This window comes from Chelonia mydas, chromosome 6 (assembly GCF_015237465.2).
Source record: "Chelonia mydas isolate rCheMyd1 chromosome 6, rCheMyd1.pri.v2, whole genome shotgun sequence".
Taxonomy (NCBI): Eukaryota; Metazoa; Chordata; order Testudines; family Cheloniidae; genus Chelonia; species Chelonia mydas.
Genome location: NC_051246.2, coordinates 51,357,227 through 51,382,203, shown reverse-complemented (window position 1 = coordinate 51,382,203; position 24,977 = coordinate 51,357,227). Strand labels below are relative to the sequence as shown.

At 40.8% G+C, this 24,977-nt stretch overlaps 1 protein-coding gene across 5 annotated transcripts in view; it reads right to left on the bottom strand.

Annotated features, from left to right (window-relative positions):
- Positions 1–16,193, bottom strand: part of CTTN (cortactin) — a 36,499-nt gene extending 20,306 nt beyond the window's left edge. For 2 of the 5 annotated variants that reach the window (XM_043548722.1, XM_043548719.1), the window contains exons 1-5: positions 15,906–16,039; positions 10,089–10,172; positions 8,388–8,461; positions 5,878–6,007; positions 394–504 (exon numbers count right to left, since the gene is read on the bottom strand). In XM_043548722.1, the coding sequence (XP_043404657.1) occupies positions 394–504; positions 5,878–6,007; positions 8,388–8,461; positions 10,089–10,172; positions 15,906–16,004 (498 nt within the window). In that variant the 5' untranslated portion in view covers positions 16,005–16,039. Of the gene's footprint in view, positions 1–393; positions 505–5,877; positions 6,008–8,387; positions 8,462–10,088; positions 10,173–15,905 lie in introns of all 5 variants that reach the window. The other 3 variants (XM_007067952.4, XM_043548720.1, XM_027830123.3) reach the window with 3 other exon arrangements.
- Between the last annotated feature and the right edge of the window lie 8,784 nt (positions 16,194–24,977).

Here is a 24,977-nt window from a genome sequence, read left to right as displayed (position 1 = left end):
TTGGAAAGTTTCCCCACTTTGATAGTCAGCCTAGTGGTTCAGTTTGCTAGGCACCCCAAACCATGCTAAATTCCTTCACTACTTGGGGTTCATCTTTCCGTTCACATAAACTTATGTAGCTTGGCTAACTGGCAAGTTTTTAATCTTTTCTTTCAAATCGGGCCATCCTCCAACTTAATTGTGGGGGAAGAATTTTTGCTTCTTAAGAAAGTATTAATATCCATAATAACCAAAGCCAATTTACTGATATGCACAGAGTGCAGTGCTAAAAATGAGGGACAGCGATGTTTACACCTAGCAGTAGCAGTTTTTAGCGTGATAAAACCAATACCTTATATAAACTGATGAACGCAACTGCTGTAAGTAACTGCAGTACTGTAGGAAATTACTTACCTGGTCAACTCTATCCATTTGTACTCCAAACTTGCCTCCAAAACCTCTTACTGAGTCCACTTGGGAGCAGTGTTTAGAAAGCTTAGATTGATATTCATGGCCAACAGCTGACTGAAAGAAGTTAGAAATCCAAAAATGGATTACTGCATCTAACAAAAATGGTAACACACTACACTTAGTAAGTCTGAAAACAAAAGACTAGGCACCACCTAGAGGCCTGTTTATAATTTATGTGGCTCTTTAGACATGCAACTTGTCAGCATTAGTAGCAGTTGCACAGTGAAAGCCATGCATGTTAAGGGTCCAATTCTGCAAAATACCCACGTAAAGATTTCTCATAGGAATAGAATAAGAATCTGTAGGATTGTGTCACCAAGTTGTCAATATAGTCCTAGGAAAGAAAGTGATCAAAATCCCAGGAAAGAGTCTGGCAGCACTGACTATATACTGGGTGGGTGGGTGGGTGTGTGTGTGTTTTTACTCAGGATTTATAAATTAAATTTATAAACTACAGAGGTGGTAAAAGGAAAGATATTGAATCAAATCCTATTGCCGTGATCCAAGGGAGCCCTCACTTCCAATAAAATACAAGGAGTGATAATGGTGTATGCAGCTATCGACCATACACAGTAGAAAAATCATCACTACAAACTTAAACACAAGATACTTCTTGGACAAAAGAAACTTAGTAGAATTCTGCAAGTTTAAAGCAAAAGGCTAACATCAAAGGGTGCCTAGACTGAATGCAGCATTCACATCCACCAGACATTAAATTTATCATTGGATAGCAAGAAAATTATTCTAATATAGGCTATGATGTGGTATTAAATTAAAAACAAACAAACAAAAAACAAGAATTCTCATAGCCTAAAAGAAATAATCATTAATTTAGGAAAACAGGAATGACAGTTCTGGAAGATAACACCATCCATTGATCCAAAAGTTACGCAGATAGAAAATGTACTCTCTCATATACTATGTTAATTCTAGTCAAATGTCATTAGCTGCCTCAGATCACTAGTTTACTATTTGAGCCCCATGCAACTTGAACAACAAAATGTGTTTCTAGGAACACTATGCTTATTTCACTTTATTCCACAATCACTTCATTACACTTTGGCAAGGAATTTTTTAAACCAGAGAGAGAGAGAAAAGTAATCCGACTCTATTTACAAACAACACACAGTTATCACAAATTCCTCTCTTTGCAAGGAGACAATTTCAAACAGAGAACAGATATCTGCTAAAAGACTAATGGTGATCACTGAAGTAAAATCAAAATAATTTCCATTGCAGTAGAAAAGTAGGCAGCTAATTGTTGAAAGGTATTTGATTACTGGAGTAAACATTAAAACTAATATAATTGAAGTTGGTTCCCATGATCATTGGCACATTTCTGTTTTATGGTACAGAAAGCTAGAGTTATGGCTGTAAACACCTTCCTGCTAGGGCTATCGTTTCCATGAATATTTCAGTTAAGTATGCTACAGGAAGCTGCTAGACGTTCTTTCTTTCCCAAAGTCTATATCAGAATAAAGAGATGACTCTTACCACTTCCCCACCATTTGCTTTTCAAGTTATCACTGTTATACAGTATAAAATGGCCAGTGACAGTACAAAGCACATTACATCTCTTATCAGTCAACAGCTTTTCCAAAGTCTGGTTTCATGACCATTTCACGGCTTAATGTTTTTTTTTCCCCTCCCTTCTGTTCCAATCAGTCACTGGAACATGAGCCAGGCATAACATCTAAAAGTACAATTATGTCACACTGAATTACAAAGGAGCCGGAAGTAATCTTCAAATAAGACAAGATGGTATGAAATTACACACTAGAAAGTGCATCTTACTCTAGCTACTGATAAAGCTTCAAATTTGCACTAATATAGTACTAGTATAACCCCCAAACTCTGCACTCTGTGTCCAAACTGAATAATTTGGTCAGACACTGGAAAATGTGACAAGTGTGCCTATGCTGAGTGAGAGGGCTCTGCAATTATTAGTCCAATCTAATGGCTGGAGCTGCTGCCACAGCCCTTCCACAACTCCTCTCCATGAATGAAAAGTCTGCTGCACATGGCTCTGCCAAAGATTGAGGAGCTGAGTTCTGTGGCATAGATCTCTAGCTCTGGCTCACAGCATATTGTCCAATGCAGTGGAATGGCAATGGTTCCGCTGCATCAGGCCCCTCTGTACCCATGGATCTGTAGATGAGTGGGGGGAGGTAGAGAATTGGTTTTGATTCAAGTGAACATAACCTTATATCAGCAGAACCCTGGCAGCTATATAATACTTGTGCTTTAGTTTTTGATGGTTTTGAGAACAATCTGCACTGAACATTTGGCCATTGAGGAATGCTTATTTTTCATTCTCAGCCTACTGGGATATGCAAAAAAGACTAAAAACCTTGATTCCCAAATCAGCATCTTTCTCTGTAGAATACAGTATTGCTTTAATATCTTTGGCAGACATACATGGAGTACACTGGAATTTTAAATTCAGCTGACCATCCCTGATACAAGACATTCAATAGGAAGATGTTAGGTGTAGTTCCATACTGGAATTCTCGAATATCTTATTAAATGAGCCACCTGAGCTCAAACTTCTACCATCTACTCTGTCCAGAGAAGCGTTCGGGCAACTGGCCTGAAAATTGTATGGGAACATGTTATCACTGAAACACATATACATTTCTTAACACTTACCCAAGTTGCTTCCATGAGTCAAGATGACTGATAATACAATACAAAAATGAGACATGCACAGCCCATACCAGAATCCAATAGACTGAATTTTGCAATCAGCCTTGCTTTGGGAAGTTTGCTGCTGATTCAGAGAGCCACTAATAAGAGTGTCCCAAGTTGAAATCCTTGTGAAATGAGCAGTTCAGTATTGGCATAAAACATAAAACTGGACTCTTTTTTAAATGAGCACAAGGTCACCAGAAGCCTTGGCTAGCTAAGCAAAAGGTGAGTTTTCAAAATACCTCCAGCTGCAAAGAATTATATTCTCAAAACAGAGAGGTGAAGCTTTGCTGAACATAATATTCTGAAGCAATTGTCCACTTACAAAATGTGGAAATTATGAATCTGAATATAATAAAGATGTTGCCAAATTCTGCATGTCAACTCTGATTTATATGTAGGTTAGATACTTCTTTATAATTCTGACCAACCCAGTATGTCTCTTTCATGTAGCTTGTTGATAACGTGTGGTGGCCAGTTTTCAGTGACATTAATGATTTTTTTAAGGGGATGGAAAAAAATGTTCAAAGCAGTACAGATAATTTATTCACACACCTTTCAATAACTTTGTGGAAGATCGGTGGCTAAATCCCACTGCACTGTTTTGAAAGTCTTAAACTGTATGTTTAGCTAGATGTTTTTCTTCCTGCTTTATCAAATTCAACTAATTAAATCTGTACACTATCTGTTTTATCTTCTTCCATGGCACCAAATCAGAATGGAAAGTGTCTCTTCCTATTCCATAACTAAACACCAAGTGTCAAGTACTCAAAGATGTATCTCTGTATATTTAAAATATTCAAAAGATTGATTTAAAAAAACCTAGCTCCCCTGGAAACCAGTGGTGAAGCAGTACTCTGGTAGATTTTAATTAATCCTGGAGCTCTGACCCATGCAGTTATGCAAGTGATCAGTTAGGTACACATCAAACTTATGACACTTAGACTTCAGGGCAAAATCCTGGCCCACTGAAGTCAATGGTTAAGCTCCCATTGAGTTAAAAGGAAACAGGATTTCGCCTGCAGTGAAGAGCTAGGTAGATGCTCTTGGAAAGGAAAGGACTGATCTTTTAAAGGATAAATAATTGTATGGTATTGTGGTATCATTTTAAAGACCTGTTTGTACCATCATGAGTACTGATGGGGCAGACATCCAGACAGTTAAAACTTTCTGTAAAAGAACGAAATTAAGTGTTACAAATACAGCACTATCTGCAATATTTGTTATTAACTCCATTCCCCCCCACCCCATCCACTTAGAAGCAGTCTTAGCATTTGTTTATTTAATGCATTCAGTTAGAATCCTAAATGGATGAGGGGAGGCATAAGTAGCCAGCATGAGAGAGCTTGGAGTCCACAAGGTAGACTTAATAACTTAATCCAATAATTCTCTTAGCCTGTTTTAAGGGTACAGAGGGTTATATAGCAAAGTTCTGTGAAACAATAGGGCCCTGCCTACAAACAAACCAAAATCTGTTGGATATGATTAACAGGTAATGGAGTATCTTGGAAGCCATCTTGTTAGGTACCCACAAAGTTAATTAAGCAAGAAACTAAAATGTAATCTTATTTAGGCCTCAATATTTTAGCTCTAATTTTCTTATAGTACAGTATTGTGCTGCAATGATATTACAAGTTGGATAACTAATGGGGGCAGATGAGCAACTAGAACAACTTCTAGTCAGCATCTTTTAATGTTAATACCATCAGTAAGCATGCAGTTATTTTAAAAAAAAAAACCTAAGGATCATTAGTATTTATACTTTGCACTGATGTTGACAGTGGTTTTAAACATTGACTCAATAGTTTATATTTCAAAGATGATAGTTGCAATCTGCCTAAAATACAAAGCCATTTTCTGGGTATCTGGGTTATTTCTCGCTGCTCATTTTTTCATACTTTTTTGAAGTGAGTGCTAGCTTCTAATTCAAGAAAATATAAATACATATATTTATTCATTCATTCTTAGGCAGTCTCAAGTACACAAAGAACTGATGCAGCAAATTAAATAGAAAATGGATTTATTCATATCTAGGTGCTTTCTTAATTTAGAAGAGTATCTTTAGAAACCTACACATTTACAGGAGGAGAAAGACCACATGGCTATGAATTTTTGTTTATTGCCTGTGACCTGTCCATGATTTTTACTAAAATTACCCATGACTAAATCTTAGCCTTACTAATGAGCACATGACACGAGCAAGCAGACCAGATCTAAAAATCACAAGACCAGGAAGAGGTGTGGAACACCAATGCATCAGTTCTCAAAAAGGCTTCCCTTTGTCACTCACAGATGACCCATTAACTCCCTTGAGTAAAATGAGACACAGGACCTGATCACACAGAGCCTAGATCTACAGAAAGGTTTTACAAGTATAACTAGCGTTAGTGGAGTGATAATTTTGCTGACAGTTACATCAGCAAAAGCCCTAGAGCAGACACAGTTATACCAGAATAAAGATGGTTTATACTGCCATAAGTTATTTTGATTCCCAAACTGGAATAATCTATAGCAGTATGAACACTTTTATACAGATATAACTGCATATACACTAGGGAGTTTGCAACTTTTACTGTACTGATATAATTAAATCAGCAAAACTTTTATATAGACACACCTAATTCACAAAAATAATCCCATCCCACCCCACTGACTACAATGGCATTTACTTAGGTGAGTAAGGCTTGCATTATCAGACCCATCCGCAATACATCTCCTGAGAAGACATTTTACACTTACTTTATCCATACGGTCTTGTTCCACACCAAACTTCCCTCCATAGCCACGGGAAGCTTTTGGTCCTGTTTCAAGCTCTTTCTCCTTGAGGCTCTGGTGTTCTTGGAACACATTCTCTCTCAGTTGGTGAATGCTTTAAAACAGAGAATCTGGTAGTTATATAATAAATTTTATAGACATGGTTAACGTTAAGACTTCCTCAGAGACAAGACTTTCTACTTGATGTGCTAATTTTGCACCCAAAAACCTGATCTTAACTTTAGGATTAGAAGATAAATGCTGGTAAGTGTACAATATGTATTTAATTATTATTTTTTTTTAACCCTTCAGTACACCAAGCACTTCAAGTCTGGTTTTAAGAACTTTGACATTCATTTCATTGTGAAATCTGTTTTTAAAAAGATCTACCATCCTGCATTGGGGCTATAACAGGGAAGAGTAGTTTGCTATTTGATATTAATCCTGAAAAGTTGATTACCTAGTTACCAAATATGATTTTTTTTTGTTTACCCTATCTAGGTATTTATATGACCCTCATCACTGTAGCATTCTCTCTTCCCCTCCTCCCTTCCCCCTCCTTTCTTGTTAGTTCTCCCCTAGTGTGGGGTTTTTTTTGTGTGGGGGGAGAGGGGGAAAAAAAAGACTGTAAGCTTTTCATGGCAGGGACCATCTCTTCCAGTGCATTTGTACAATACCTACTGCAATGGGGTCCTAATCCCAGTTGAGGCTTTTGGACATTACTCTAATATAAAATAAGGAGGAACTGAAAATAGGTTGATTTCCTTTCCCCTCCGCCAAGCTCTCTCTCTGGAAATAGGAAAAGAGGCTGGATGTAGAGGGAAAACCAATGATCTGTGCTTGACACTTCTCATATGAGTTTAAAGCTGCCTAAAGCATAATTGCTGTATATTTAGCCTGTAAATATCAGCAATGTACTCCAGAGAGTAAAACTGATCCCTAAAGTACACAAGAATTGCTGTACTGGGTCAGACCAACAGTCCATCTATCCCTGTATCCAGTCTTCCAACAGTGGCCAGTGCCAGATGCTTCAAAGGGAATGAACAGAACAGGGCAATTATCAAGTGATCCATCCCCTGTTGTCCACTCCCGGCTTTAGTCAGTTAGAGGCTTAGGATACCCAGACCGTGAGGTTGCATCGCTTATCATCTTAGCTAATAGTTATAGTTCTGGCCTTCACAACATCCCAGCAATGAGTTCCCCAAGCTGACTGTGCATTTTATGAAGGTGTATTTCCTTTTGTTTCTCTTAAACCTGCTGCCTATTAATTTAATTGAGTGACCTCTGATTCTTGTGTTATGTGAAGGGGTAAACAACACTTCCTTATTCACTTTCTCCACACCAGTCACGACTGTAGAGACCCCTGTCATACTGTCCCCTCCTTAGTCATCTCTTTTCCAAGCTGAATGGTCCCAGTCTTTTTATTCTCTTCTCACATGGAAGCTGTTCCATACCCCACTTTTGTTGTCCTTCTCTGTACCTTTTCCAATTTCAGTTTTTTGAGAAGAGGCAACCAGAACTGTATGCAGCATTCAATGTGTGGGCATAGCATGTATTTATATAGTGGCATTATGATATTTTCTGTCTTACGATCTATCCCTTTCCTAATGGTTCCAAACATTGTTAGCTTTTTTCACTACTGCTGCACATTGAGCAGATGTTTTCTGCTCAAAGTAGGCCATTTAACTATTAAAAATAATTCCCTATTTTCAGCATTTGCGACCTTTTACTCCTTCAGCAAACAATGGGCACCTACATACTGCAGTGACTAGTGCCCTATGAATATGTAAGATAGAAGGAAGAGCTAGAACACTCTTCAGCTTTCAAAAGCAGAAGTCAGTTTTGAGACTAAAATTTCAAGCATGCCTTGTTAAGAAGTACGAGATTGAGAATTTGGTTGTAAAGGCACCTTACCATTTAAACAAGCTCGTGAGCTGATGGTCCATTGTGACACATGCATTTTCCTTTCAGATAGAGGCTAAAATTGTTACAATATATTTTGGCATGCCAGAATTTTTAGAAATTAGGCTGACAATTTTTTAAGCCAATTCTAGGAATATAGAGCCTAAACCTATCCCCAGGAAATGGAGCTATGTGTACCACCTGCCCCAAAAATGTCCATGCCATATGGTGATATACATCTTTTCACCTGAGCACAGCTGAGCACCAGTGTGTAACTGTGAATATTACAAAGAGCAATTGTACAACCTGTAGCCAGAAAGCAAGACTTTTTAGGTGCCTGCAGTCACAAAGGAGGCAAGAAGAATCATGTTTCCAATGAAGAAAACACTATAACATCAATTCTTATCTTATTTTACAACTAGAGATGCTGGGAGCCATAAAGGACTAGCAACTTTGGAAAGGATTTGTGTAACCAATGCTCTATAGAGAGCCTCTTGTATTTTATCCATCAGGATGTAAGTTACTAAGGATCTGAACTTATCAAAAATTGCCTACATTAACAGTCACAAAGGAATCAAGAAGAGCTAGTTTACTTGATGTGTTCTTGATGTCCAGATCCTTGCACAGTTTTAGCACCCCAGCGCTGTTCTTTCTCACTCACATCATTCTGTCAAAGACATGTAAAATAAGTTAAAAACTATTAGACTTTAACCCAAGATTTCAGAGTTTCAGCACTTTGAAGGCCTTAAGGTTCTCTCATGCCACTGAAACAAGAAAGATTAGTTAACAACCTCATTGCCGCATTCACCTGTTTCTACTACAACCACCTCCCTGTCTTTTCTGTCATCGTCAATGAATAGAACACACTCCCAGTTCAAAATCATTACAAAGTCTTCATTTAAACCCTTCTCCTTTTCCTTCAATGCCCACCTAAATAAAGCAATTTAATCAATCACACGCACACAGAAGGATACTACTTATTTTCTCGTACAGGCTGCCAAATATTTCCCATCTACACTTCATATCTTGCTTAGATATAGCTCTTCAGAGCAGGAACTATCTTCATCATATAGCATCGTTAGTGCTTAAATAATAAAGTTTGAGAACCATACAGTAACTCCTCACTTAAAGTTGTCCTGGTTAACACTGTTTTGCTGCTGATCAATTAGAGAGCATGCTTGTTTAAAGTTGTGCAATGCTCCCTTATAAGGTTGTTTGGCAGCCGCCTGCTTTGTCCACTGCTTGCAGAAAAAGCAGCCTGTTGGAGCTAGCTGGTGGGGGCTTGGAACCAGGATGGACTGGCAGCCTCCCTGTCAGCTCCCTGCTCCCCTAAGTTCTCTGTGTGGCAGCCGCCCAGCAGGCTATCAACAGGCTATCAACTTCCGCAGCCGTCCCTCCCCATACTGTCATGTGCTGCTCCTGCCCTCTGCCTTGGAGCTGCTCCCTGGAGTCTCCTGCTTGCTGGGGTGGGGGGGGCGCTAATGTTCCCCCCCTGCTCCTGCACCCTGCTTACCCCATCTCCATAGAGCAGGGCGGAATGACAGGGCTCAGGACAGGGAGCTTGTAGGCAGCAGCTGCTGTCTCAACTTCCTGATCTAGTTTAAAAGGGAATGTACTTAGAGTGGGGTCAGAGTACTTAAAGGGGCAATGTGCATCTCTCCCTCTCTCTCTCACACAGGGTGTGTGTCTCTGTCTGCCATGCTGTCTCCCCTCCCTCCATCTGTGCTGCCTTGTAGAGTATGAGGCTACATTAACAACAATGTGTTAACCCTTGAGGGCTCAGCCAAGTGCTAGTTCATCACTTACCAGTAAGGCATTCCCTGTAAGAAATATCCCATCCTCTTCCATCCTCTGACTTCACCATCTCAACCAAGCTTAGGGTGACCAGATGAAATGGACAAAATATCAGGACACATGGGGGAAGAAAAAAAAAAAGCGGCCGGAGCCGAGTTGCCGAACCAAAAAAAATAAAAAAAAGCGGCCGGAGTGGCCAAAGCCGCAATATCAGGCCGTGGGACAAAGAACTAAAAATCGGGACATCTGGTCACCCTAACCAAGCGTCACAATCATCATTGCTGTGTACAGTATTAAATTGTTTGTTTAAAACTTATACTGTGTATACATATATATAATATAGTCTTTTGTCTGGTAAAAATTTTTTCCCTGGAACCTAAACCCTCCCTCCTCCCTTTACATTAATTCTTATGGGGAAATTGGATTCGCTTAACATAGTTTCGCTTAAAGTCACATTTTTCAGGAACATAACTACAACGTTAAGCGAGGAGTTACTGTACCTCAAAATCAGGATCTGTCTCCCAGTCATCAGCTCCATCACTCTGGTTGACTGAAATGGCATGACCTGCAGTAGCCTTCCACATCTGAAACACCATCAAATGAAGTACTGTCACACTGGAGTTACATTTAAATTCATTTCACATTATGACTGGGTTGATTAAGGACTAGTCCAATATTTCGAATATACTAGAGAAGTAAATTATTTAACTAAACAACATTCGTAATATTGGCAGTGACAGCAGATGTGGTTACTAATAGTATCAGTTGTCCAGTTGCATTTGCAAACCAGACTGATAGCTCCCTGTGGTTTTTCTATTGGCATTAAAAAAAGGCCAGAAATAATAACTGGCATTCTTTCAAAGAGAATGAGGAAGTTTCTTCTGGTAAGAGTCAAAATGTGTGGGCTTACTTCATTTATTAGTAACATGTGATAAACCATTGATGAGCTCTGTTCAAATGGGTCTTCTCATTAAAGTTTGCTTCACAAAAAGCTATTAAAACTCAGATACTATATGTGTACTTATGTCTTAAAAGTAATATTTTTTCTAGCCTTTAGTAATGATGAGCACAGCAATTGCTAAATGCTATATTCTGTAGGTTCCTTTCATGTTTTACATTAATGAGATTCAGATATCAAGTATTATGAAAACAATCTGAACAATTTAAAATGTTTGAATACCATTTTGATTTAGAAGGCATTTGTCCACTTTCAGGCAATAATAGCACACATACTACATTTTTAAAGATATTCATTGATTAAAAATATGTACACATATTATTACTCTGTTTGCATAATGTTTCAGTATAAAGCAGAAGGAAAAAATCCCCTTAAGTCCGCCGCAGCTCCCCACAGCTGCCCACGTGGCTCTCCCCAACTCAGCTCCGGCCAGGGATGGGGAACGGCTCGGAACCGCAGCCTGGCCACGGTAAGAGCTGGGCGGGCAGCTGTGGGGAGCCGCTACCTGCCCTGGGCAACTCCACAGGTCTGCCCACTCCCCCCTGCCGGACAAGCATGGAGCCCAGCCAGGAAGCTGTGGCAGACCCTCCACCTGCCCATGATGAGAGCAGCCCCAGCCGTGTCCCTGCCCCCAAGGTTCCCCGCCCGGCTGAGGGCACGTGGAGTGTCTGCAACTCTGTATGGGTGCTCCACAGCTGCCCATGAGGCTCTCCCCAACCAGGCTCCTGTAGGGAGGACGCCTTGGAGCCTCAGCCTGGACCCCAGCGTAGAGCCCTGCAAATCCATGGATGCGGATATCCGCAAAAATTATCTGTGGATATCTATGGATCGGATGTGGATACACATTCGTGTATCCATGCAGGGCTCTAGACATAGGTGCAGTATCTAGGCATAGGTAGTATCTTCACTAAGCACGACAGTGGTGCAGTTGCACCACTGCACCACTGTAAATATAGACAGCCCTGAGGTAGAAAACTATGGAGTAATCTCTAGGGAGGCCTTAAAAAGAATAGGAGCGGAGAAGACAAAAAGGCATGATAACCTTATATACCTCCCCATCTCCAGTTTCTATAAAAATTAAGGACAAAACATTTGTTAAACCACTCACTCTCTAAAATTCAATATTTTCAAGTTTTTTAATTTAAATACTAGGTTTTCTGCATTTATGCTCTTATCTTTAGTATATTCTCCCATTCAACGTTGTGCCTTTTTCCATGCCACCCCATATACCAGAAATTCCCTCCCCTCTAAAATCTGCCAGCCTTCATTCAAAGCAACTCTTTTAGCCACGCACATTTTTGAGTCTCAACCATTTTAACACTGAACCTCCACTTGGTGTTTCTGTTGGACTGCACTGTCTGATGTTGTTTGATTGTAAGTGCCTTAGGACAGGGAACATAATTGCTTCTGTTCTGCTAGAAAGACTGAGGCTTGATCTATACTACAAACTTATGTTGGATTTTCCTACACCCCTGAGTGATGCAGTTACATTGACCTAACCCCAAGTGTAAACAGTGCTCTGTCGACAGGAGGGCTTCTGCAGTGCCAGCTATATATATATTTTAATATATACATAAATGTTCCAAGTATGTGCTTTTACATGCGATTACACTATTCTTCCATTTCTGTCAGTCACTTAGGGAGGGATCCAAAAAAGTATTTTGGTGCCTAAACCCCAGACTCAAGCACCTACGTCCATGCAATCCACAAAACTCCCACCGAACTGTATAGGCACCTAAACTTACTTGATGCCTATATTTCTGCCTCAGGCAGCAGTACACAACCTCTAGGCATCTGGTCACCTATCTTTCACCTAACCCCTAGGGCAATTCATGAACCGGGGAAGACAGGCCACCTAAGCTGTGTGCAAGGGCCCACTACAACAGGTGTGTCCAGAGGGAGCCTGCCAGATTTGATCCCATTCAAAATTGAGGAGGACCTTATAACTTTTAGTCCAGTGGTTAGAGCACTCCCCTGGGATGTGGGAGACCCAGGCTCAACTCTCCTTTTGCTAACAGAGCAGGAGAAAGTATTTGAACAGCGGTCTCCTACCTCTCAGGAACACGTGCTAGCCACTGAACTATGTAGGGGTCCCTCAGTCTCTCATGATGATTGTTCTCATTGAGCTAGAGAGAAAGAATACAAGTAACACTGTAGTCCAGTGGTTAGGGTGCTCACCTGGGAGGTGGGAGACTCTGGATCCAAATCCCACGCTCCAACCACTCTTTCATTATTTATCCACAGTGGAACTGCTTCAACAGAACAGAGGGAGCCCCTGGTTCAAATTCTCTCCTCCTCTCTGGGGGGAAGGGAGGACAGGAAATGAACCTGGATCTCCAACATCCAAGATGAGTGCTCTAATCACTAGGCTAAAAATTAAAAGATCAGCACCACACCACTTCCTCCTCAAGCCATTTTGCTGGAAGAGAGGCAGGTGCCTAACTCATTCTCCACAAGAAACACCTTAGGCACCTAAGCCATCTGACTCCAGGTGGTGGTATCCATTCGTGGATTGTCATGTACAGGTAGGCCCCTCCCTGCAGCCTGGACTTAGGTACTTATCTCTGTGAGAAGTGTGGGGCTTAGCACCGACCCCTCTGGTCAGCATTTCCCATTGGCTATCTTAGGCAGCTCCCCAACAAATAAACTGGCTTTTGTGAATTACATGGCTGTTCAGTGTTTGCACTGCAGCCTACAAGTTACAAGATAATATCAATTCTGAGTTTAGCAATATTCAAGCCTAACTCTGAATGTATTTGTTTCCTCCTCAAACTTGTTAAAAGTGGTAATCAAGAAAGACTGGAAGCTGAAGGACTTTTTATAAACAGTATTTTAAAAAATCCTGGTCCGAGACTATACTATAACAAATGTCCATCCGCTCCCCCCTCTGTCCCCCAACCAGAGTTCTGTTAGGGTAACTATAAAGATATAGCAATAATAATTAAAATCAGATACATTTTCTACTAGGTATAATTTGCAACCCCACCATAATAGGTTTCCTCAGTAATTGCTGCTCTGGCAGATCTCTTTCCAACTAGACTACAGAGAAACATGATCCATACTGTATCCAGGAGTCACTGACTCATATGGTCAAATTTCTGGAAAAAGGGAACTGCAGTTCAAAACACACAGAGACTAAATATATGCTTTTAATTTATCAGGCCATTTCTGTCCTTTATTATGTTGACGAATCACCAGCCACAGAGTTTTCCACAGAGCATATTTGGAAGTAGAGGAATTCAAGCTCCCTTCTCCCACAACGGGCTAAGAACAGGTTCCCTGAACAAGAGGGAGGTGCCAGTCAATTAACTCGGTCAGCAATGCTATATCTAGAGGTGCTTGTTGGAGTCAAAATAATGGATGGGTACCTGTCAAAATGAAAGGGCTAACTGCACCTCTTTTCCCTTTGTGATCTCTCAGAGTGCACCCATTCAGATGTTAGGCCTCCTGCCTTTGCCTATCTCAAGAGGAATTTTGCAATTCTCCCACACCTCTCTGGGAACTGAGGCCTGTGTATCCACCATTATTAACCTGCAGGCCCAACTGAGTGCAGGCACCTTTGGAAGCCTGTGACCAGTGATCACACAGCTTTCTTCAAAACAGACCAAAGCATTAGAAGAAAAATGGGATTTTAAAATGGCAATAGATGCACATCCAGCTTACCACCCTCCTAGAACCTAGAAAGGCATAAAGTCTCCAGACACAGCCAGGGGCAGTTGTGTGTCTTGGTCTGGTTCCCCTGAACAGTTTAACTACTGGCCCTCTCTTGAGAAAGGGACTCTTTTCAATCCTGTCAGAGCTTCTTTGTTCTAATCGGTGTTCCCAATGCATCTGGTCAAAACCAGTTTTGTAGGCTGGAGGAGGCAAAAATAATCAAAGCTAGCAGTTTTGGCACTGTCCCTTCTGTTTGCTGAGAAGTGCCTACCTTCATTCAGTATTCTACCTACCTATTTCTTCACACAGCTCTTTACTGAGTTAACCCAATATAGTCACACGGTAAGCATCCCAATAACAAGATCAACATACAATACCTATGAATATTACTGAGTAGCTCCAAATCCATCACAGTACCCAATTGTGGAAGTCCTACTGGAAAGCACCAAGAAAGCCAATGAAAAAGAAGTGTATTGCACTAATTATTTACTGTCTCATTCAGGATATAACCAGTTTTCTACCCCGGATAGACACTGAAAGACTGTCAGGCCTGCAGGGCTATCAAGCTTTGACAGTTTGAATGAATGAGGTTGTCACACACAGAAATAACCTGTGAGTGAGACACATGAAGAATCTTTCATCACCAGAGGTCATGTTAAAAACCAGACTTAAAATTAATCCCAGATGACAGGTTTCAGAGTAGCAGCCGTAAATTTGTTAGTCTCTAAGGTGCCACAAGTCCTCCTTTTCTTTTTTCCCAGATGACAGTGACTCCTTCCAAAGGCAAACGAATTAGGAGTCAGCTGCGCTTAATGATGCTTTGTTCTTCATTTGTCTGATTACAGAAAGACACCCCGTTCCCTCCTGAAGTCTTATACAGAGACAGCTGCTGTAGGCCCTGGAATCAGTCACACCCATCTGCATTTAATCACAGATTCAGTAGGGGATGACTGGCTTTTAGACAGTAACATGGACAGCTACCACAAGCCTCCCAGGCACAGAGTGGAAACCTTGCCCCCAGTCTCAAACGGGTAAACCCAGGGAAAGAATGAAGAGCTCTGTTGCACCCACCCAGTATCCCAGAGAAGTCCACTTCCACATCTCAGAAAGAGAGACCCAGGAAAAAGCTCAAACTGCCTAGTTCACACACATACCAACCCCCCCCCCCCCCGCCCTCCCCACACACACTCACTCGCATGTCCCAGGGAGAGGGGGGGACTAGCTGAAGGCCGTGGTTAAACAGCCACAGTTCAGGAGGACGGGATAAGGGGGGGGAGAGAGAAAACAAAGAAAGTTAGTCATGTAGCTGCACAGTGCGTATCAGGGGGGAGTGCTGCAGACCAAGTCATTAACACCCCTCTGGGGCAGCCAGTATCCTGCCCCCACCCTAAGCCTCCCCCCGCTCAGACCGCGGCACAGAGCCGCAGCTCGGTCAAAACCGTGGTGCTCACCTGGGCGGGGGGGGGGGGGTTAGCCCGTAAGAGAAAGTACAGCTCGGGCGCAGCCTCCTCTAACCCCACACCTTCAGCAGCCACAGTCGTCCAGCCCCGCCCCCCACTCAAGCCAGGGCAAGCCTAAGACTAGCTCCCGCTAGCTTTACTGGGGCTAAAAGGGAGAGACGTGGTGAACCAACCCCGGGTCGGTTGTCGTCCCCCCCCCCCCAAAAAGAGGGGGTGGGGTGGCCTGACTTCCTTTTGACACCCACCGCTTTGAAGAGCAAAACAACTGGCACAGAGATGAAGGCGGCCGCAGCGTCCCCCGGGGGAAAGGGGAGAATACAGAAAAGCAAATGTCTCCTCCTCATCCCCAGCTTTTTGCCCCGGGGATTGCGCCCATGCCACTTACTTTGTTCCCAGCTCACTTCCCGACTGCACAGCTTCTGCAGCTGCTGCTTCCTAGCTCGGCTGCTGTTGCAATTTCCGTTTCTCCCAGACTCCCATTTCCTGTTCTTCCATCGCACGTCAGGAGGGGGGTATGGCGGCACAAGCTCCGGGGCTGCTGGGGTTCCGCCTGCGGCCCGAGCCGCGCTACCCGAGTGCCCCTGTCGGCTTGCCGCCCGGCAGCTTCCCGGATCCCTTTGTCTGCGCCAGAATCGTTGCTTCTGGGCTCGGAGCTGCTCCCTCGACCGCACTCCGGGAAACCCACCGTCTCCATTGCGCTTCCCACTCTCTCTGACCCTCCGGCAGCTTTCCAGAGCCCATTATCCATGCATCCTACGCAGTTCTCTGGTGCTGCGCCTTCCTGCTGCTGCTCTGCGGAGCTCATTTCAACATTATTTTTATTGCTTATTTCAACGAGTCAGGCTTGTCAAACTGGGAGAACCTGAATGAGCCACATGAAAGTACCAGTCTCGAAGGATTGCAAATTCCGGGGGAGCGCTTAGATACATACTGTGGCGATGAGACCTACGGAAAACACGAACATCGAGACGCCTATTAAACGGCTATAAAATACAATAAAATAAGCAAAAAGTGGGGACTTTTTTGCCAAAGGATAAAACGTGATAACTCTACAGAGTATCGCCCCCACCCCATTGCAACAATATTGGTTAGCGTGAATTTAACCGAACAAAGGACCCAATGAAATCAAAAAGTTACCTTGAGGCAGGGATGTTATAATTTGAATAAGGGGCATTAAATATGGATAATCTAAATGTCTCATTAAAAACACTTTATTCCAATTTTAAACCTTGCTTTATAGAGGACCGTTATTGGAAAATAACGGATTGATAGACTTTTTTTTTTTTTTTTTTTGCTTCTTCCCTGGAGAGAAGGTGGGTTAGTTTTTGGGGAGGACGGTAGGTACTTTAGTACTTTCGAACGTCACATCCTGTCCTTCCTGATTTTGTGGAAGGACTTGTTGGAGAGCTCTGATGTATATGACTTTTCATCTCTTTCATAAAGATTCAACAAGCACTTCAATTAAAATTCCCTCTTCCGTCTCCCTTCCCCGACAGGTCAATTGGCCATCTGAATTAAATAAATGCTACTGGTTTAAAGTCTGAGTAAAAATTGCTCAACCTCAATTGATATGGTGATTTTACTTGCTTGATGTGGTTATGTAGTCATGCTATAGTTCATAGTCTCAGAAAAAACAGGAGGCAGACAGGAAGTGAATTTCTAATGTAAAACACATCCCTCCTGCCAAATAATAAAGAGGAAAGATAAAAGTCTCTCTTTCCAAATGAACTAGACTTGCAAATCTGAGTGCTACATGAATCTATCAATACAATATTTGAAAATGAATTTCAATTACATGGGTGGTAAAAAAAAAAAAAAAAAGTTATTTGAAGTGCTTTCCACGGACTTCCATCCAGCCCAGTATCCTGGAGGTCAAGGTAAGGCTTGACAAAGTCCTGCCTGGGATGATTTAGTTGGGGACTGGTCCTGCTTTGAGCAGGGGGTTGGACTAGATGACCTCCTGAGGGCCCTTCCAACCCTGATATTCTATGATTCTTGTCTACCGACAGTGGCCAGTGCCAGGTGCCCCAGAGGGAGTGAACCAAACAGGTAATGATTTTTCTCCTGCCATCTATCTCCACCCTCTGACACAGGCTAGGGCCACCATTCCTTACCTATCCTGGCTAATAGCCATTAATGGACTTAGCCTCCATGAATTTATCCAGTTCTCTTTTAAACCCCGTTATATTCCTAACCTTCACAACCTCCTCAGGCAAGGAGTTCCACTGGTTGACTGTGCGCTGTGTGAAGAACTTCCTTTTATTTGTTTTAAACCTACTGCCCATTAATTTCATTTGGTGGCTCCCTAGTTCTTGTATAATGGGAACAAGTAAATAACTTTTCCTTATTCACTTTCTCCACACCACTCATGATTTTATATACCTCTGTCATAGCCCCCCTTAGTCTCCTCTTTTTCAAGCTGAAAAGTCCTAGCCTCTTTAATCTCTCCTCCTATGGGACCCAAACCCCTAATCATTTTAGTTGCCCTTTTCTGAACCTTTTCTAATGCCAGTATATCTTTTTTGAGATAAGGGGACCATATCTGTACGCAGTATTCAAGATGTGGGCATACCATAGATTTATATAAGGGCAAGAAGATATTCTCTGTCTTATTCTCTATCCCTTTTTAAATGATTCCTAACATCCCGTTTGTTTTTTTGACTACCGCTGCACACTGTGTGGTCATCTTCAGAGAACTATCCACAATGACTCCAAGATCTTTCTCCTGATTAGTTGTAGCTAAATTAGCCCCCATCATATTGTATGTATAATTGGGGTTATTTTTTCCAATGTGCATTGCTTTACATTTATCCACATTAAATTTAATTTGCCATTCATCCCCAATCACTTAGTTTTGTGAGATCTTTTTGAAGTTCTTCACAGTCTGCTTTGGTCTTGACTATCTTGAGCAGTTTCGTATCATCTGCAAACTTTGCCACCTCTGCAAACTTTGTTTACCTCTTTCTCCAGATCATTTATGAATAAGTTGAATAGGATTGGTCCTAGGACTGACTCTTGGGGAACACCACTAGTTACCCCTTTCCATTCTGAAAATTGACCATTACTACCCTTTGTTCCCTGTCTTTTAACCAGTTCTCAATGCATGAAAGGATCTTCCCTCTTATCCCATGACAACTTAATTTACGTAAGAGCCTTTGGTGAGGGACCTTGTCAAAGCCTTTCTGGAAATCTAAGTACACTATGTTCACTGGATCCCCCTTGTCCACGTTTGTTGACCCCTTCAAAGAACTCTAATAGATTAGTAAGACATGATTTCCCTTTACAGAAATCGTGTTGACTTTTGCCCAACAATTTATGTTCTTCTATGTGTCTGACAATTTTATTCTTTATCATGGTTTCAACTAATTTGCCCAGTATTGCTGTTAGACTTACTGGTCTGTAATTGCTGGGATCATTTCTAGAGCCCTTTTAAAATATTGGCATTACATTAGCTATCTTCCAGTCATCGGGTACAGAAGCTGATTTAAAGGACAGGTTATAAACCATAGTTAATAGTTCCACAATTTCACATTTGAGTTCTTTCAGAACTCTTGGGTGAATGCCATCTCGTCCCAGTGACTTGTTACTGTTAAGTTTCTCAATTAATTCCAAAACCTCCTCTATTGACACTTCAATCTGTGACAATTCCTCAGCTTTGTCACCTTCAAAAGATGGCTCAGGTTTGGGAATCTCCATAACAGCCTCAGCCATGAAGACAGAAACTAAAGGAATTCTTTGCTTCACTGCGATGACTTTATCGTCTTTTAAGTGCTCCTTTTGTATCTCGATTGTCCAAGGGGGCCCCACGGGTTGTTTAGCAGGCTTCCTGCTTCTGCTGTACTTAAACATTTTGTTATTACCTTTCGAGTTTTTGGCTAGCTGTTCTTCAAACTCCTTTTTGGCTTTTCTTATTACATTTTTACACTTAATTTGGCAGTGTTTATGCTCCTTTCTATTTACCTCACTAGGATTTGACTTCCACTTTTTAAAAGATGCCTTTTTGTCTCTCACTGCTTCTTTTACATGGTTGTTAAGCCACAGTGATTCTTTTTTAGCTCTTTTACTGTGTTTTTTAATTTGGGGGTATACATTTAAGTTGAGCCTCTATTATGGTGTCTTTGAAAAGTGTCCATGCAGCTTGCAGGGATTTCACTCTAGTCACTGTACCTTTTAATTTCTGTTTAACTAACCTCCTCATTTTTGCATAGTTCCCCCTTTTGAAATTAAAGGCCACAGCGTTGGGCTGTTGAGGTGTTCTTCCCACCACAGGAATGTTAAATGTTATTATATTATGGTCACTATTTCCAAGCAGTCCTGTTATTGTTACCTCTTGGACCAGTTCCCACGCTCCACTCAGGACTAAATTGAGAGTTGCCTCTCCCCTTGTGGGTTCCAGTACCAGCTGCTCCAAGAAGCAGTCATTGAAAGTATCGAGAAATTTTGTCTCTGCATTTTGTCCTGAGGTGACATGTACCAGTCAATATGGGGATAATTGAAATCCCCTACTAGTATTGAGTTCTTTGATAGCCTCTCTACTCTCCCTTAGCATTTCATCATTACAATCCTGGTCAGGTGGTTGATAATAGATCCCTACTGTTATATTCTTATTAGAGCATGGAATTACTATCCATAGAGATTCTATGGAACATGTGGATTCATTTAAGATTTTTATTTCATTTGATTCTACATTTTCTTTCACAGATAGTGCCACTCCCCCCCAACCCCCGCACAACCTGTTCTGTCCTTCCGATATATTTTGTACCCCGGAACGATTATGTCCCATTGATTGTTCTCACTCAACCAGGTTTCTGAGATGCCTCTTATATCAATATCCTCCTTTAAAACGAGGCACTAGTTCACCCATCTTATTATTTAGACTTCTAGCATTTATGTACAAGCACTTTAAAAACTTGTCACTGTTTATTTGTCTGCCCTTTTCTGATGTGTCAGATTCTTTTTTATGTGAATGTTTCTCATCTGATCTGGCCATTACTTTATCCTCTTCCATCCTCTCCTCCTGACTAAAACAGAGAATCTCTATCAATAGACTCTCCTTTAAGAGAAGTCTCTGTCCAATCATAGAATATCAGGGTTGGAAGGGACCTCAGGAGGTCATCTAGTCCAACTCAAAGCAGGACCAACCCCCAACTAAATCATCCCAACCAGGGCTTTGTCAAGCCTGACCTTAAAACTTTGAAGGAAGGAGATTCCGCCACCTCCCTAGGTAACACATTCCAGTGTTTCACCACCCTCCTAGTGAAAAGTTTTTCCTAATATCCAACCTAAACCTCCCCCACTGCAACTTGAGACCACTACTCCTTGTTCTGTCATCTGCTACCACTGAGAACAGTCTAGAACCATCCTCTTTGGAACCCCCTTTCAGGTAGTTGAAAACAGCTATCAAATCCCCCCTCATTCTTCTCTTCCGCAGACTAAACAATTCCAGTTCCCTCAGCCTCTCCTCATAAGTCATGTGTTCCAGTCCCCTAATAATTTTTGTTGCCCTCTGCTGGACGTTTTCCAATTTTTCCACATCCTTCTTGTAGCGTGGGGCCCAAAACTAGACACAGTACTCCATATGAGGCCTCACCAATGTCGAATAGAGGGGAACGATCACGTCCCTCGATCTGCAGGCAATCCACGTGCTCCTCTGCAACAATCGGCTTTCCCCCATCTCTTAGTTTAAAAACTGCTCTGCAACCTTTTTAATGTTAAGTGCCAGCAGTCTAGATCCACTTTGGTTTAGGTGGAGCCCATCGTTCCTGTATGGGCTCTCCCTATCCCAAAAGTTTCCCCAGTTCCTAATAAATCTAAACCCCTCCTCTCTACACCATCATTTCATCCACACATTGAGACTCTGAAGCTCTGCTTGCCTATCTGGCCCTGCGTGTGAAACTGGAAGCATTTCTGAGAATGCCACGATAAAGGTCCTGGATTTCAGTCTCTTTCCCAGCAGCCTAAATTTGGCCTCCAGGACTCTCTCCTATCCTTCCCTATGTCATTGGTACCTACATGTACCACGACCACCAGCTCCTCCCAGCACTACACATAAGTCTATCTAGATGCCTTGAGAGATCCGCAGTTTAATCCAAGTTTATTCTGTCATATAAATTTATTAGGTGTTTTAAACAGGGATCTCTGATCATACAACTTTCAGACTAATAAATTTATACAGCCTACAGGCCCAGCAGCAGTAAAAAATGCTTGTCACCCTTCTTTCAAAGGGTTTTTATTTATAAATATAAACTATAGGAGAAGGTAAGAAGGGAGAGGAGATTGAACTGGGTAAATTGTGTTTTCTGTATGCGAGACTGTTCCTGCTCTTAAAATCTCCAAAAAAATTACTTCTTTAAAGTTTTCCCAGTTGACTATCATTTTTCTTAAATCACCTAATGAAGTGCTCGCTTCTTGGTCATATGCACAAACTTTTCACTTTTACTGCAGCTGTTGTGACGCAAGCATCTGGAATACATTTGGCACTTTGCATAATGACATACACAAAACTTTTAAATATATAATCTACTTTATTTAAAATTCAGGCTGAGATTTATCTACTTTAACACTCCAAGAAGTGTTCCTACATAAAGTTAAGAATGGCATATTGCTGTTATGTTTTTCTTTGGTGGTAGAGAGAGGTGGTCAAATTTTAATTAAAATTATATTAAAGATTTGTTAAAAAGTTAATACAATAAAAAAAATCAGTAGCATTACCACTTTTCTATTTGGCCTTCTACTCAATTTCCCTACCAATTCCTAATTGTTCCTCATTTTACATAAAGTAGCATTTGTCATTTTGACTACCCCATGCAAAAATGTTCTCAGCACATTCTATGGGAGACTATTCCCCAGTATTTCCCCACTTCCAAGATGTTCTACTAGACATTTTTAACTATGGACAGCTTCCCTCATTTCAGTGCTGAAAAATCTTTACAGCTTTAGGACAGCAAACTTTTCAACTGGAGGCAAGGCAAAGGGAGAGGGAGAGTTTTTTTCTTTTTCTTTTAGTTTCATCTCTTGCTAGCGAGAAAATTATTCTCTGCAATTAGAAATGTATCCAGGCTGACCTACAAAATGATTGAAGGGAAGCTCATTTATGCAAGTAAAGGCAAACTGCAAAGTGTTATGTGATTGTATTTTAAAACATCACTCACAAGATTTCTCCATTCCTCATATCACATTGAACATGAAGCTGTTGACCTGGAGGACAAGTTGAAACATCTCATCACTGAAAAATGAACTACAGAAAGGTAAAGGTTTGTCTACACACAAGCTGCACTGATTTGAAAACCCGTTTAAACTGGTGCAAGTCCAAGTGTGGTTCTCTTAGAGTGGCTTAGCTTATGCTTGTACTACTCAAATATGTATTTTCCTCTAAACATTCCGATATTCAAAATTCAGACTATGAGAATAATATATTAACAGGGGCAGTTTGTACTTATAGCTTTCTAATGGCCAGAAATCTTTGAACTTACTCAAACTAATGAAAAGAACATTAACCTTTTTTCCTCTACGCAAAATAAGACATTGAGTGTTTAATTTACTCAGATGTGAAGTGGAAGGATATACCTTAAACATTATTGAATTACTTTCCAGACATCAGTTGAAACAATAAAATTAGGGCTATCAAACTATTAAAAAAAATTGTGATTAACTGCACAATTAAAAATAGAATACCATTTATTTAAATATTTTTGGATATTTCCTACATTTTAAAATATATTGATTTCAATTACATAACAGAATACAAAGTGTACAGTGCTAACTTTATATTTATTTTTATTACAAATATTTGTGCTGTAAAAATAGTATTTTTCATTTCATCTCATACAAGTACTGTAGTACAATCTCTATCATGAAAGTTGAACTTACAAATGTAGAATTATGTATAAAAAATTGCATTCAAAAATAAAACAATGTAAAACTTTGAGCCTAAAAGTCCACTCAGTCCTACTTCTTGTTCAGCCAGTCACTCAGACAAAAGTTAGTTTACATTTAAGGGAGATAATGCTGCATGCTTCTTGTTTATGTTACCTGAAAGTGAGAACAGACGTTTGCATGGCACTGTTGTAGTCGGCATCGCAAGATATTTATGTGCCAGATACGCTAAAGATTCATATGTCCCTTCATCTTCAACCACCATTCCTGAGGACATTCATCCATGTTGATGACAGGTTCTGCTCGATGACGATCCAAAGCAGTGCAGATCGATGCATGTTCACTTTCATCATCTGAGTCAGATGTCACCAGCAGAAGTTTGATTTTCTTTTTTGGTGGTTCGGGTTCTGTAGTTTTGGCATCAGAGTGTTGCTCTTTTAAGACTTTTGAAAGCATGTTCCACATCTCATCCCTCTCAGATTTTGGAAGTCACTTCCGATTCCGATTGGGTTGAGTGCTGTTGCTGTCTTTAGAAACCTCACTTTGGTACCTTCTTTGCGTTTTGTCAAATCTGCAGTGAAAGTGTTCTTAAAATGAACATCATGTGCTGGGTCATCATCTGAGACTGCTATAATATGAAATACATGGCAGAATGCAGGTAAAACAGAGCAAGAGACATACTATTCTCCCCCAAGAAGTTCAGTCAACATTTAATTAACGCATTTTTTTTTTAACAAGTTTCATCAGCATGGAAGCATGTCCTCTGGAATGGTGGCCGAAGCACGAAGGGGCATACGAATGTTTAGCATATCTGGCACGTAAATACCTTGCAATGCTGGCTACAAAAGTGCGATGTGAAAGTGCCTGTTCTCACTTTCAGGGGACACTGTAAATAAGAAGCGGGCAGCATTATCTCCCCTAAGTGTCAACAAACTTGTCTGTCTTCACAATTGGCTGAATAAGAAGTAGGACTGGGCCGACTTGTAGGCTCTAAAGTTTTACATTGTTTTGTTTTTGAGTGCAGTTATATAAGAAAAAAATCTACATTTGTAAGTTACACTTTCACAATAAAGAGATTGCATTACAGTACTTGTATGGGGTGAACTGAAAAATATGATTTCTTTTATCATTTTTACCTTGCAAATATTTGTAATAAAAATATAATGAGCACTGTACACCTTGTATTCTGTATTGTAACTGAAATCAATATATTTGAAAATGTAGAAAAACATCCAAAAATATTTAATTTCAATTGGTATTCTATTAACAGTGCAATTAAAACAGCTGTTAATCGCGTGAGTTAACTGCGATTAATCGACAGACCTAAATAAAATCAACATATTAAATTGAATAATATAACGGATCAAATGTGAACTTTGACCTCCATCAGAAAATTGAATTGAAGCCATAGTGAACATCAGTTATCTGCTGAAAGAATCAGT